We start from the raw sequence: 16,239 nt of genomic DNA, 5'->3' as shown, positions 1-16,239 counted from the left end.
ACTTGGAATGTACTTTATTGCTCCGGTTGATCGTACACATCTTGTCCTTTTACTTTTGAAAACAATTTTGAAAAACATTTTGAAAACTTTTATAGATCCTTAGTTTAAGTATGGATGCACATGAATGCTCGTCCAATTCTCTCAAACCAGGGCTCTAATACCAACTTGTAGCATCCCAAAATCCTAATAGTTTTTTTTTTCATTATAAATAAAGAGAAATCATTGTTTTCAATCAACCTGTATCATAAAACCCAAGACCAAATACAAATGTTCCAAAATCAGTGCATCATAATATCTCCAAAACATGTTACCAAAGGATATGTACAATCACGCCTTTGTTTTTCCTCAATCATCTGAAGTACCTTAAACATAAACTTAAACTGTAAGCCAAAGCTTATTGAGTTCTCTCAAATACCACACAATAGAACATGTACAAATAATACATAATGGATCCACAACCTTCTAGTTGGATTAACCCCTTTTGGCCCACAACCTCCCGGTTGGATTGCCCAGGTTTGTTGACTGGCAGCACAAAGCAATACAGCCTCAACCCAACCACACTATGTCGACATGTATAACAAATAAAACACATAACATCAAAGATATAATCATGCATATCTTAACATATCACTACATTATAGCAACATTCTAAACCAGAATACACAATATACTAGGCCGGCATTGGTGCCTTTGACCCACAAGTACAATGAGGAAAACTCACCTTACAGTCTGAAAAGATAGTAAAAACAAATGTTGCTCCAAAAGCCAACTCTACAGGTCACGTATCCAAAAAATAGTGGCCAAACCTCAATCTACAACAAAAAAAATACTCAAAATGCCCCTAGGTCAAACTTGGTCAATGGTTAAAGGTTAAAATATATATTTAAAATCTCACAGCCTGCTGTCACGTCGTGACCTAATGAGACAAAAATAATCGAGGTGACCCATTCTCATGTTGTGAGCGATGAATGCTCACGTCGTGAGAAATGTTCTGAACAACTAGATGCATTAAGCTTTTAACCCTTTTTAGACAAACACCCAAAACTTCCAAAATGTCTTATGTACGCCAGAATATCATAAAAATCATGGCTTTTTGGACATGCATGTCCCAAACGCAAACTAGGACACAAAAGGAAGAAATGGCCTTAGAAGCTCATGCAAGAGTCTTAAAACTCAACCATACTATAGATTTAGCACTTATATTACCCAAGGGACATTGCAAATCCATAAAGTTGGCAACTTTATGGATTCTAAACACTATATCATCTTATATATGAAGGATAAAGCATAAAAATTTAGATCTAAGCTTATAGACTAAAAAATAATGAACTTTGATACTTACAAAGGTCCAGAAGGTGTGTAGATGATTAATGGTGAGACTTGAATGCAAAAATGATGAAGTGGATGCTCTTTCTCTTCTTCTTCTTGGCTAGAATCACCACAAATGAGCTCAAGATCAAATATGGGTGATAGGGTTTAAAAGGGGAAAGTAAGGAGGTGATGGAGGCTGAGGGTGGGCTAACCCTAACCCTCACTTCCTTTAAATACGAAATAAAATCACTAAAATTAGGGTTTCCTCGCAGTCGCGTCTCACGTCGTGACCGACAAGAGCTCACATTATGAGAATCGAAATATATGTGATTCGTCCAACTGAGCTCACGTCATGATACCTCAGTGCTCACAATATGAGAAGGGTTTAATATTAAGAAGTAAAGCCGAAATTCTAAAATGGTGTTTACCTGGAACCGTGTGTTACAATTGGGATTGTTGATAATCTCCAGGGGGTTGTTAATAACCCATAATTGTTTGTTATGATGTTTTGTATGGATATTTTGGAAATGTCTCACTAAGCTTCATGCGTAAAGTTGTGGATTATTGTGTTTCGGGTACTTCGGATGATCGCGGAAAGGAGAAGGCTTGACCGTACACTTCGACTTGCAGATTTTTATGATTCTACATTTTGATACATTGATTGAGATGATTGCATTTGATTCTAGTAAAATTTGGGATGTTACAGACGCTCTTACGCTAAGTTTAGATCAAAGCCCACATTACCCTTCGATTGAGTCCACATCAACTTGCACGTGGTCAAAGTGCACATAAGCCTTTTGAGCCCACATCATCTTTGTGTATACGAAGACCCCTTCAACTTTTGCAAAATCGTTTTTTGGTGTATAATTTCATAGTTCAATGGCTTAAAATGCACAAAAAAAAAAATTTGCTTCCTCCTTTTTATGCCTACAAATATTCCTACACAATCAAATTATGACAAGTGTCATCATTCCATATTTTTTTAACAAACTCATTAAGGCTATATTAGGAGTATATCAAATAAAATTAAATTGAATGGTGATTTGTCAATATTTTATTGGGTATGAATAATTGTAGGCATAAAAAGTAAGAGGTAATTTAATTTCTAAATAAAAATCCAGAGACCATTTAAAACCACAAGCAAGAGTTTGTAGGGTTTTGATGATAATAACCCAACTACTTTTGACGAAATCATCCCCATTTTTACCAAGTTATATTTGGGGTGTTTTAAATAATAACTTTCAAAAAGGATACCCACAAAAAAGGCCTATAATTCATTAATTTGTCATTTTTAACAATTTTATATAAATCCATTTTTATGTTCATTAATGCCCAATAATTGACAAACTTTTGCCATAGATGTCTTTTATCAGGTTAGCTAACCAAGGCCATGGTAGAAGCTTACATGACCATTAAAACCCTTTAACCATGTTCACGTGTCTTCGTTTGGAGACGTTTTGCATTGAGAAGTTCGAAAATATCATTTCTCACCAAATATGTATGTACGCTTGCTTTAATTCTTGAGCAAATGCACACCATCATCACAAAAATAGGGTATTTGAAACATCAAAAGGGTTACAAAGTTGATTAATACAACTGAAGAAAACAATATCTTGGATAATTGGATTTATTGTGTGAATATTGGTGTTCAAAGAGTAAGTTACGTAGACTCCATAATTAATTTTTTACAAAATAAATTATGTTTGTAAAATGTTCAATTTATGTAGGAGATACGGTTGACTGATTGACTTCATCAAAAAATGATTGCAACGACCCATTTTCTTTTATACACGAACCTTTTTCTCTAGGTTGAACGAAATTGACTTTAAGCTTCATGGGATTTACATGTACAATGAACAAGATGACGAAATGGACTTTAAGCTTCATGGGATTTAAGGACATCATCCTCAATATTTTACTCAGTGATAAAAACTTATGACAATCAAGTATGTATGACGAAATTAGAGCACAAATATACCATGCTAACGAAATGGCAAAGTCATAAAAAGGTTGAGAAGGTAGTAAAAATGAAATACATAATGTATGATCCAAGCACCAGATGGAACAACATGCTACCAAAGGTTAATGACATATTTAAGCCACCCGCACTACTTAAATTTTGTTCACAAATTATGTTGTGTTGAACGGTTATGAGATTTACTTTGAGAAATTTGACAAAACGTGGGTTGTTGCAAGATGTTGAAAGATGAATGAGGCCAACATATGCCTTTTAGTTTGTATGTAGCTTGGAAGTACAACAAATAATCATTTCAAATAAACGGCTATTGATACCCATGTATGTAGTAGACCATTTAAACTTGGTTCTATTATTTCCCTTAAATTAATTAGCAAACACTACATGACTGAAATCTATCTATATCTATATCTATATCTATATATCTTATAATAGAAACATTTTTCTAAGCATCACATTGATTTGAAACTCCTTTGTCGTTTCATATTCTCAAATGACTATATTTCTAATCACCACATTAATTTGAAACTCCTTTGTCTTTTCAGATTCTCAAATAACTTTTCAAATGTTTTTTAAGTAATTGATTTAGTATTAAACACCAAACATGCTATATGAACTCTTACATGTAAGAAGGATGTTATAAGAAAATGAAAAGAAAAAATTTCAATATTTACAATTCTTTTAGAACGTATTAGCGGTGATGGAGTCCCTAAAAGAACTCTATACGTCAAGGCTGTGGATGAATGCATCATTTTTTACTCATAGTTTGATCGTGTTATATTATTTTCCAGTAATGATGTGCAATTCGAGTTGTGGTTTGCAATTTTCGAAGTTACATGTGAGAACATCATCATTAGCCTATTTGTTTTTATCTCTTCATTTTTTGTTATGAATATTTCAATATGTTTTGTTTTTTCTTAATTTTTTGTTTCCTTTTATATTTACATTTCTACATGTATAAAAGATTGTTTGAACCATATATTGTAATTGATTAAAGGAATACATGTTAAGTATATTGACATGCTCCATAATTTGTGTTATAAAAGCTTAATTTCAAATCCATCGTTATAACAAGTTGTACAAATCTTATATGAAGTGACCTAAAATGAGAAGTTTACGAGCTTAACAAAGTTTCTTTCATAATTAGTTTAATATTATTAATAATATTTTATATTATGTCTTAAAAGGCAACAAACATATCATAATGAGTTTTTATATCAACTTCGTATAAATATAATTATTTCATAATTAATAATAGCAATATGATTATTTTAATAGCGTGTACGTCTGTGTGTGTATATATATATATATATATATATATATATATATATACTAGAAAAGTTTGAAGCCCGTGCTAAGCACGACCCCATGAAGAGTAATTTAGGTATTGTTATGTATGTTTTTATGCTTGGATTTTCAATGTAAAAGCATGAATAAGAAAAAGAAAATAGAAGTATATAATTAAATCAACAATTAAATGAAAGTCGGATTTCTTTATTCTTTTTTTGCATGATCGTTGTAATCATTCATAGGTATAAAATTTGTTACATTGATAATTTGCATGTTTATATGGTTAAGTAATCTTTAGTTTATATTCGATCCGTTCCAAAATTATTGTCTACATTTGACTTTTGAAGTTTTTTCATGTCAACTTTGACCATAAATAACTTTATTTGTGTTATATAATTTTTGATAAAACTTATAACAATGAAAATATATTTAAAAAACAATTAATTTATATATCCTGCAAAAAAATTATATAACAAAAAGTATATTATTTAAGGTCAAAGTTAAACAAAAGAGATTTAAAAAATCAAACGTGAACAATAATTTTAGAACGGAGGAAACATATGGCATGTTTTTTTTTCTTCAAGTTTTAGTATTTGACAAATCAAAAAATGATGGTCTAATGATATCGGTTAAAAAACAAAGAAATGTTCAAAGCCAAACAAGAAATATATCAAAAACAAATTTAGTAATATAACATACATTTCAATAAGCTATATTGCTAGGTCGTGCTGATTCACCATCAGGGTATTACAGATAATGAATAAAATTGTTTAACATGTCAACATCCACCAATAGATGTAATAACCGATATCCAAAAATTCGGATATCTGGACTTTTTGGATAGTTGACTCGGATATCCAAATCTGTATCCAAAATTTTGGATACGGAATCAATTTGGATATCCAAAAATGTTTGTGTTTTTCATCAATCTAAATAAGTGGAGCAACATTTGACTATTAATCATCTAAAAACATCTTATATTTACATAAAAAATTCTAACCAAAACACAAAATAGAAAAAAAAAAATACGAAAGAAATCGACCAACTTGTACAATATACCGTTGGAAGGGATGATTGTTTAATGTTTATATTCTCTTGCTCCATAGCTTAATGGTACCAACCATAAAGAATTCTTTATATTTTCCTGTATGCAGATTAACAGTGATAAACTTTGCATACATGAATGAAATGTAATAAATCATCACAAAGTGGTCAAGAGGGATTTGGTTGAATCAATTGTGTAATAGCATATTCCGATTACTTAAGGTGATAAAGTTAAATACATATTTCATTTTGATCGATTATATCCATTAATTAAAGTTACTATGTTAGCATTCAAACAACAAAATACATAACTAATTATGTAATTTATATTTATATAAAATAATAAACAATAAAATTAACTGAGAGTTATAATTAGTATAATACAACCTTTTTGTTTACAAACAACAAATACAATTAAAGAACATATCTTTTGGATTTCGTATATTACTATGAGTTTTGCAGGAAGTTTTTTTTTTTTTTTCTCCATCAATCATATTCAAAACAAATTCTTCCTTCACACCATCACCACAAGAAAAAACATGAAAATGCACATTATAAATCCATAAACTTCACAAAATATTAAAAAATTGTTTATCTATTTTCTAATGATAAGAAAAATGAATTGAGATAGCAGGACCATTGTGCACACATAGTAAACACCTATGGTTAAGTAGAAAGACAACATTCTAAAAACATCCAAAAGTTGACTAAGTATGTGCAATTATGTAGAAGAATCTAGGAAGACCAATAAATCCTCAATCCGCAAAGATGAATCGGTGAGATCTTTGGTTGCAAAATTTGGGTTTTTTTTTTTTTTTTTTTTGTGGATGACAAAACAAAAGAAAAAAAAACATGATAATAAGATAAGTTCAAGACTGAAAACTATAATTAGGGCTTCAAGATTCAAGAACCCATGACAGCATAGTGTTAAACAAACACACCAACATGTTCTTCAAACATGGTACCCAATGGCAATTGATGTCATTAATGTTGAAGGTCATCACTAGCCCAATAGAATCATGTTATTGTCTAGAAGAAGTTAGCATGTTCTAAAATGATCTGGAAGATTCTAGAACATTATGGAATACGATGGAGGAGTGTTGAAGATGCCGGAAGATTCTAGAATACTCTAGAACGAGATGGAAGACCCTGGAAGGTTATGGAACATTCTAGAACACTATGGAAGACACAAGAATGTCTATACTTATCTAGGACATTATATAACATTCTAGAAACATATAAAAGTTTGTAATAGATATAGAATATGGTAGATAGTTCTAGAATAGCCATGAATGTATGTAGACCTAGAAACTTCCTATAAGGAGGTGGAAACACCTATAAATAGGTGTGGAGCTCATTTTCTCCAAACAATCCAACATTTAAATATCCAAGAAAGCCTCAAAGAAAGCAAAGTGTGTAGTAGTCTCACAAAGTGTAAGTTCTCCTTAAGTGTCTTAATAAAAGTCTTGTTGTTTCCCATATAAAAGAGTCGTGTTCAACAATCTGGTATCAGAGCGAGGTTTCTTGATAGTGAGAACAAGTGATTCTTGTTGTATCGTGAGTAGTTTGTGACTCTTTAAGTTTAGTGTCGAAACTAGCTTGTTTGGTATTACCGAGGTACTGCCAACACGATGGGTGATCTCCAAGTCTTCGGAGGAATCAAGAAACTCAACAACAACAACTACAAAACGTGGGAAACATGTATGAAGTCCTACTTACAAGGACAAGATCTGTGGAAGGTCGTTGGTGGAAGCGAAACTACGCCACCAGAGGAAGACGTTAATGGTGCTTTGCGCAAATGGAAAATCAAAGCAGGCAAAGCAATGTTTTCCTTGAAGACGACAATTGAAGAAGAGATGTTGGAGCATATTCGGGATGAGAACACCCCGAAAGAAGCTTGGGACACGTTTGTGATGCTTTTCTTAAAGAAGAATGATACAAGACTACAACTTTTTGAGAACGAGCTATTACCAATCTCACAATGTGACATGACGATTGCTCAATATTTCCACAAGGTCAAGTCGATATGTCGGGAGATTACTGAACTAGATCCGCAATCTGTCATTGCAGAAGCTCGAATGAAGAGGATCATTATCCATGGACTGAGGCCGGAATATAGAAGCTTTGTTACTGCTGTACAAGGATGGCCTGCTCAACCATCACTTGTAGAGTTTGAGAATTTGTTGTCCATCCAAGAAGCTATGGCTAAGCAAATGGGAGGCATCACGCTGAAAAGTGAAGAAGAAGCACTCTACACAAGTAAAAGTCGAAGGAATTTCAAGCCACCTTCTAAAGAATGATACAAAAATGCTGACAAAGGGAAGAGTCAGCAAGGAACCTCACAACCATGGAGATCTCAAAATACCGACAATAAGAGTTCTCGGGGGAGGAGGTTTGAAGGCAACTGCAACAATTGTGGAAAGTGGGGCCACATGTCCAAGGATTGTTGGTCAAAGAAAAAGTCTGTGGAAAGCAATATATTAACTTCCAAAAAGGAAGTAGAGGATGAATGGGATGTTGAGGCACTATGTGCTATAGAAGAGAATAAGACTAAAAGAGGAAGGCTAATGTTCATGGATGCCAGGGTAAATGGAGGATACACCAAGGCATTGGTAGATATAGGTGCATCCTATAATTTCCTTGATAAAGATGAAGCTAAAAAGTTGGGTATCAAATACACCAAAAATCCAGGCCGGTTGAAAGTCATCAACTCTTTATCCAAGCCTATCATTGGTGTTGTATATGGAGTACCTCTTAAGATAGCAGAATGGGAAGGCACCATAGACTTGACAGTGGTGCATATGGATGACTATTGTATGGTATTGGGAATGGATTTCCTAGACAACGTACGACCCTGGTCATTTGAGAGAGATGATACCATACGTATCACTAAGGGTTCAATAATTCACATTGTACCCTTGAAGAGAAATATGATTGGATCCCGAATGCTATCAACTATGAAACTCGACAAAGGTATCAAGAAGAGCGAGACAAAGTTTATGACAACCTTGAAGGAGGAAGATGTTCATTCGAAGATGGATGCGCCAAAGGAGATTAATAACATGACATCACCAGAGTTGCATAAAAAGTCTCATCTTAGACGAAAAATGGAACATGTGATGGAGAAACTGGATAAGGCGGAAAAGAAGAAAAACACATTAATTCATAAGAGCAAAGTAGAATTTCTCAACAGAGCAACATCTAAACGAGATGAGCAGATCAATAAGGGATCACGTCATAACATGTTAATATTGTGGGAATTTTCCAAGGCTTGTAAAAGGGACAACTCACATGCTTACAAGTTTCTCAAAGGGAGGCATAAGAAACTACACAAGACAGTTCAAAATTATGGTGCAACGAAAGGAATGGTGCAACAAAAGGCAACCACGAATGTCATTGTCAGCTATGTAAACAATATACGAAGCAACGACTGCAACAACTAAGGAAAAACAAAACATGTGGAAGAGAAAAAGTTCTCAAGGAAGAAGTCAATATGAAACATATCAAGACTAACGACCAAGTAGCAAATGGAGTTCATAAAGGGTTAAGTACTGACAAATATGAGGGCTTTAATTATCAGCTCAACATGGTACAACGAATAGGGGCTAGTGCTGAGGGGGAGTGTTGAAGGTCATCACTAGCCCAATAGAATCATGTTATTGTCTAGAAGAAGTTAGCATGTTCTAGAATGATCTGGAAGATTCTAGAACATTATGGAATACGATGGAGGAGTGTTGAAGATGCCGAAAGATTCTAGAATACTCTAGAACGAGATGGAAGACCCTGGAAGGCTATTGAACATTCTAGAACACTATGGAAGACACAAGAATGTCTATACTTATCTAGGACATTATAGAACATTCTAGAAACATATAAAAGTTTGTAATAGATATAGAATATGGTAGATAGTTCTAGAATAGCCATGAATGTATGTAGACCTAGAAACTTCCTATAAGGAGGTGGAAACACCTATAAATAGGTGTGGAGCTCATTTGCTCCAAACAATCCAACATCTAAGTATCCAAGAAAGCCTCAAAGAAAGCAAAGTGTGTAGTAGTCTCACAAAGTGTAAGTTCTCCTTAAGTGTCTTAATAAAAATCTTGTTGTTTCCCATATAAAAGAGTCGTGTTCAACAATTAAGTGCATTAACTATCCTATATTCCAACAAGATGAAAACTTGTAGAAATGTTCAACTATGGTGTGGGGTACATCATATAGTGGCAAACAAACATAGAGATGGAGATGGAACTGATACCATGCCAAGGGTAAGCAATAAGCTCTGATTACTCCATTCAACTTAGTTGCAAAAAACCCTACATTTTTCTCTAGTCTGACCAACGACAACCTTCTTCTTCAACCCTTGCCAATTGTAAGATTGTTTTAGAAAAAACTAAACCATTTAGTAAAATCAGTGGCAAAAATGGAACGATTGAGAGAAATTACAAAAAGAACTCAACTTAGTTCCAAATAAAAAAGGCTCGTGCTAAGCACGACCCATGACAGGTAATTTGGGTATTTCCTTCCATTGTGTGATTCTTGAACAAACACATTTGCTCTCATTTTACAATGACTGAAAAAGAAAAACCTACACTGTTATCTCTTGCTGTTTTTTCAAAGTTATATGCAGATTTTTTAAGCTTCAAGTCTTGACACATCGACTTTGTCTTCATGAAGATCAACTTTCTTATTACTATTAGCATTTTGGAGTACATCTAAAGGTCTTGCCACTATTAAGTAACCCGGACCATTTTACCCTCGAAGACCGATGGATAGTTAACAAGTGATGTTCACTAATTATTTTACCCTTGAAGATCGGAAATTAGAAGTCGTTAAAGTGAAGTCATAATGCTCATGATCATCCCAGGATGCATCAATAGTGCAATGTTAAAAATTTGAAATTACAACCTAAGTAGATTGCTATCTCTACAAAATAACAGACATGGAAAAAGTCCAATCAGATCACTTGGTGATGCTATCAAAGAGTTGCTGCCATTTTGCTGTTTTTGTTCCTAGAATTCATGCCTTCACAGCCTAGTTTTTCACTGTTTAATCCTGATAGGCTTGAGAAGTAATTGTCTTGGAGAATAAAATTGATGATTATATGATAGATGACATCTACAAAATAATGGATTATTAAATTGCATCCTTGATCTAATCGATAAATATACGAAATTAGACTTACAAGGGGAACTTGATCAGGTTTATTATCCAACGAAACTGCATGAAGAAGTGTACTTATGGAAGAATTAGGATGTAAGAGGAGAATACACAAAGTATCAATGTAAATAAATTGAATTACAACCCTAGAAACAAGGAGCGCAAACGAGATCCTAATTATAGGCTTAATCATGACAAAAGAAACCCAAAAAACTACAAAATTAATTAAAGAGATTTAAAATTGTAATAACAATAAAAAAATGATCATTAATACATAAATAGAGATATAGTATCATTGATTTTTAAAACACGGATCCATTATATATTAAAACAGGGATTACTTGGATAATAGGTAAGGATCTTGTTATTCTTCTAATTGGTTTAAGAATTAATGACTTAAATATCAAGAACCTGTTAACAATATTGGTTATTGGTCTAGTTTGAAGAATTTAATAGTGGTTTATTGTCTCATCCTACTGCATTTCACGAAGTATTGGTGGCCTGAAAAGGAAAAAATCCAGCTAAGAGTTTTAAGTCAAAATCACGAAAACAAAATTGACCTCCAAATCAGACACGGAGTGACTTCTACAGAGAAAGAGTGTGTGTATGAGAGAGAGAGAGAGAGAGAGAGAGATCGTACAGGTGAAGCATCTTGAAAAACAAAACAGACCAAGAGTCCAAAGAAAAAGATGGTGGGTTGCTTTAAGTTTTTGGTGAAGAATGAGAGATTACCAAGGAGAAGTCGATGACACAAGGGTTAATTAGCCTCCTTAAAAACAAAATTCATGATTAGTAAATTTGGGATCGCAAACGGGGGAGGTAGGAGTCTGACTCTCGGAGGCGGCAAAATGTTGGGGTTGTCGATAGATCAAACGTTCAGATGTAAATTCACGATTAGGGTTCGCATTATATAGAGCGGAATCGACACCAAATCCGAATCTAACTACCATCTCAAAAAAAAGGTGTGTCTATTCGCACTTCACCTATTCCAAATCCATCTCAACTCTTCGCTCAAAGTAAAAAATTCTAACTAATAAATAGATGCATCATAGTTAACATAGGCGGTGGGAATAAGTTTGGATGTCTATGGCGTCGTTCAAAAACAGAGAGGTTACGTTGCGTCATAAGAACCCTCTAAAATTGATGCAGAAGACACCACAAGAACAACGCTTTTATATACAGTAATGATATATATATATATATATATATATATATATATATATATATATATATATATATATATATATATATACTCTGCTCAACACGAGAAATTTACTTAAATCAAATTCATTTGAAATTTTCACAACAACAAAAGGCTTTTCTAATTAGTGTATACTTAATCACTTCAACTCAAAAGTTTTTGTAACTTATGGTTAGTAATTAATAATGACTTTTTATTTTTCTCTCATTTATATACATTGTATCCATATTAGTAATATGTAAATAAGTTTTTTCGCAAACAATCACGTTTTTTAAGATATTTTTAATTATAATATGAAAAGTTGAAAAAAATAATGTTTTGTCACATCATGGTTATTACTATGCGGATTTTTCTTTGACAATAAGTATTCTTTTATAAATAGTTTAATGTTATAAATAATTTTTTGTTGTAAGCCTTAAAGGCATCAAACATGATATAATAAGTTTTTATATAAACTTCATATAAATATAATTATTTCAAAGTTAATAAATGCGATATGATTATTTTAGTAGCGTGTATGTCTTCTATATATTTTTTGTATGATTTATGAGTGTTTAATAAGGTTTTTTTTTGTTACAATGTTATAGTAGACATTGTAGTGTTTTTATGTTATTAAAAGTTGTAGTATTTATGTATTTCATATATTTGTTACTCATTAAATACATAAATTAAACATACAATTTATATACAGTTTACAAACCTTAAAATGATCAATAAAATCATCAAATATTTATTTTTTATACTATTTGTTATTCGTTATATATAGAAATCAATATATGTTTTATATACATTTATTATCATTGTTTTTTCATTTATAAATATTAAATCACAACTTACAAAATTAGGAGAAGGATTAAATAATTATGTAGATGTGTGTTTGCCGTTAAAAATACAATATAAATATATATTCTTGCGCAATGCGCGAAGATTCGTCTAATTGAAAATAAACCTTAGATTAAACTTAGGTAGATGATTGCATATATCAAACAAAAGTTTAGGTGTGATGTGTCTATAGGCCAAATAGTTGATAGAAGGAAAGTTAACATTATGCAAGGATATAAGAGTATGCCCATGAGTTGTTAAGATTAGACCGTTGGTATACTTGCAAGGTTGGTGTAATACATCTAGATGGAAAGAAATGGGTAGAAGAGTAATTGGTCTGGATGGATGTTTTCCAAAAAGGAAAGGGAAGGGTGATACGTCGACAACAGTAGATAGAAAGGCAAAATAACCAAGCTATTGGATGTGGAAAACAAGCAAAAGTGGATCTGGTTTCTAGAATTTTTAAATGATGATTTAAGCCTTGATGGTAGCAAAACTTGGTATTGATCTCATACCAACATAAGGTAATCGTCATAATATTGAAAATGGAATAAATGAAATTCTAAAGGAGGGTTGTACTAATAAATCATGAAGCTTTCTTTTAGACAGGAAAAATATTAACAACTTTTTTGTTAAATAATCATATGTTTGTTGCCGAAACTTATGTCAATACAATTTCAAGCACACCACTAGTCTTCAGTTCAAGGGTCGATGTCAGGATAACAAACTATCTATAATGCTAAAAAAAAAGATGGGGGAAAGAAATATATATATATCAAAAGGTAACAAATAACTTTAAATGTTCAGAAAATACCTGGATTACCTCCTGTAGCAGGTTTAATAGGTCAAATTTTGGGTTCATATCAGAATTTGTTAACAAAGAAAGGCAAGGAAAGAACGTTTCAATTTTGAAAAATCCTCGATACAAATCTAGAAATTTGACAAAAAAATCGATTGTGTTCTCCATTTTACATTCTGTGACTCTAAACTCTCATCAAAATTCACTAATACAAACAAAAAAGTTGTATGGCCAAAACACAAAATAGCTCCATCTGACGTTTATACCCTCCTGTTTGTTGTGATGATACTTGCTTCAGAAACCTAATGGTTCATATCTGCAAATTGGTTATCATAATACAAGAAACATCAAACCTAACCATAAATGGATTAAAAAGTGCATTGCTTTACGAGAATATGATTTGTGAATGAAAAGAACAATTTCAATGCAAGAAAATTAATATTACGCACCTTCAACATCAATTTACTCAAATTTGCCAACTTGCAACAAATCCTTGCTTCTGAGGCCAAAGAATTCACAACCAATTCTATTGATTTCACCTCCTCGCAAAACTCCGGGTGCAATACCAATGAAGAGAAATGTTCATCAAGAACAAACCCAAAGCACTTGGTAACATTTTCAAGTGAAGGAACTGAATCAAAAGCTTTAAGCCAATGTAAAGATGAAGCTTTAGGAATTGAAGAAGAAGATGCTTGTGGGAACTTTTGATACTTCTTCAACCATTTCTTCAAATAACGCACAAAACCCATAATCTCTGAACCATTTAAGTTACCGATACAAGCTGAGAATATTACATCATCAAGATTTGGGGATGAAAGAAGATAATGCAAGCACAATTCACTGGTTGTAAACTCATCATGAGCCATCATGAGTAAAATAGCAGCATCTTTTGCCAAGTTGAATGTCTTTTCAGCAAGGGTTTTGTCTTTTGCCATTTCAATGGCGGACAAAGCTTCGGTCTCCCATTCTTTCCTTATGAAAGCCATGGTGTCGTAAGCATCTTTAGGTGGAGAAAGGAAGAACTTCAAAACGGAAAGGATGTCAGAAAATTGAAGATCAGAGACATGCTTGACACACAAACAAACCAAATCAGATCTCTTTTTCTCAATCAAATTATGAACCAACTTCCTAGAACACGAACCCTCAATAAGACCACCAACGATCAGAGTTTCTAATATCTCCCAAATTTCGAATGCAAAACAAGCCTCCAATACTAAACCTACAACAGCTTCACCCATTAAAAAACCTATTTTTTGTATAAGCGCCTTAATATAACCCTCGCCCTTCTGTTCAATCGCTACTGAAACTACAAGCGCCTTGGTATAACTCTCGTCCTTCTGTTCAATCACTACTGAAATTCCGAGTTTCTCGCTGTTCTTCTTCAGATACGAAGTCAACATGCTAATGAACTCAACCTTAGTGAACGACTTCAGGTTTTTTAGCTTAATTTTCAACTTCTTGTAGAAGTTTTGCCCTAACTCTATAATCTCCGTATCCGTTTGAGAAAATTTCCATCCTTCAACACGTTTAACGAACGAAGCGTCATTCGATTCTTGGGTTTGAGGTTTCAAGTTGAGCAGAATAGGGTCTGGATTAAGAACTATCGGGTATTGTGAATCTGAAGGTAGCTGTTCGTGTGCAGCTGACGCTTTGGTAATTAGTTCGAGCATAGACATCGTGAATAAAGGTCGTAGAGACACAAACCTTGAGACAAAGAAGGGTTTATGGACGGCGGAGCTGCGGAGAGTCGGCGACTGTGGAGAAGGTTTTGAAGCCTACAACGTAAAGGAATGCTCTGCTTTGGGCTCTGAGAGTGGAGACTTTCACTTTGTGAGAAGAAGCACGTAAGCAACGTTAACGTGAAATATGGGCAGGGCTCCAGTTGGGCCTTAGGAGTTAGGTTAGGGCTACGATTTAGTTTACGTCCATATTTATTTTTTATTTTATTTTTATCATTTTATCATGTATTCAGTATTTACATCTTATGTGTTACCATTTTGTCAATTTTTGTAGATAAATTAGAAAAAAAAAAAAAAAAATTATGGTGCAGAATTGATAAAAAAACTGATAACAAACTGAAACATATAATATTTTATATGATAACTTTTAGTTTTGATGTTACATTAGCTTTCATTATTTACTAACATTGATCATTAATGTATTCTTATATTTTATCTTTAACAAAAATATTTGAAGTCATCAACTAATTTATGTAAATTTAATTGATATGCAGAAGATTTAAAAAATAATTCTCGCCATAAAAAGATTTAGTAATATTAATTCTCACCATATTACTATTTGAATAACCATTAGAATGGTTTTTTATTACTATCTTAATGGTCATTAGAGAGATGAGAATTATAAACAATATATTAGGTTCACTTTAGGCATCATGTTCTTTGTTTCAAAAACATTGTGATTTATCTTTTCCATGTTGGTTGTGAGACCGGTTGATATAGACAAACAATCATAGTAATATGAATATTTTTTTGAACTGATAGAATGTATATGAGATGCTTGACTAATAGTTTCAAGTAGATGTGATGCAATGAGAGAATATATTGTATTGATCCAACAACCAATTATGCATACTTTTAAAATCTCATGTGCACGGGTTTGTTGCTTGATCATGGATTCTGA

The 16,239-nt window shown here is 32.8% G+C and overlaps 2 protein-coding genes across 2 annotated transcripts; one reads left to right on the top strand and one right to left on the bottom strand.

Annotated features, from left to right (window-relative positions):
* Window positions 1-7,251: 7,251 nt before the first annotated feature.
* On the top strand, window positions 7,252-7,920 carry LOC145002405 (uncharacterized). The gene has a single exon (XM_078961691.1). It carries the CDS (start codon window positions 7,252-7,254, stop codon window positions 7,918-7,920), a length of 669 nt encoding a protein of 222 aa, XP_078817817.1.
* Window positions 7,921-13,685: 5,765 nt separating this feature from the next.
* LOC145047488 (uncharacterized) lies at window positions 13,686-15,431 on the bottom strand. The gene is made up of 2 exons (XM_078995803.1): window positions 14,049-15,431; window positions 13,686-13,915 (listed from the first exon to the last, which is right to left on the bottom strand). The coding sequence occupies exons 1-2, from the start codon at window positions 15,273-15,275 to the stop codon at window positions 13,910-13,912; spliced, it is 1,233 nt and encodes a 410-aa protein (XP_078851929.1). The 5' UTR covers window positions 15,276-15,431; the 3' UTR covers window positions 13,686-13,909.
* Between the last annotated feature and the right edge of the window lie 808 nt (window positions 15,432-16,239).

The sequence above is a fragment of the Lactuca saligna genome, chromosome 1, assembly GCF_052625555.1.
Source record: "Lactuca saligna cultivar CGN05327 chromosome 1, ASM5262555v1, whole genome shotgun sequence".
Lineage (NCBI taxonomy): Eukaryota > Viridiplantae > Streptophyta > Magnoliopsida > Asterales > Asteraceae > Lactuca > Lactuca saligna.
This window is presented reverse-complemented; position numbering and strand designations above follow the sequence as displayed.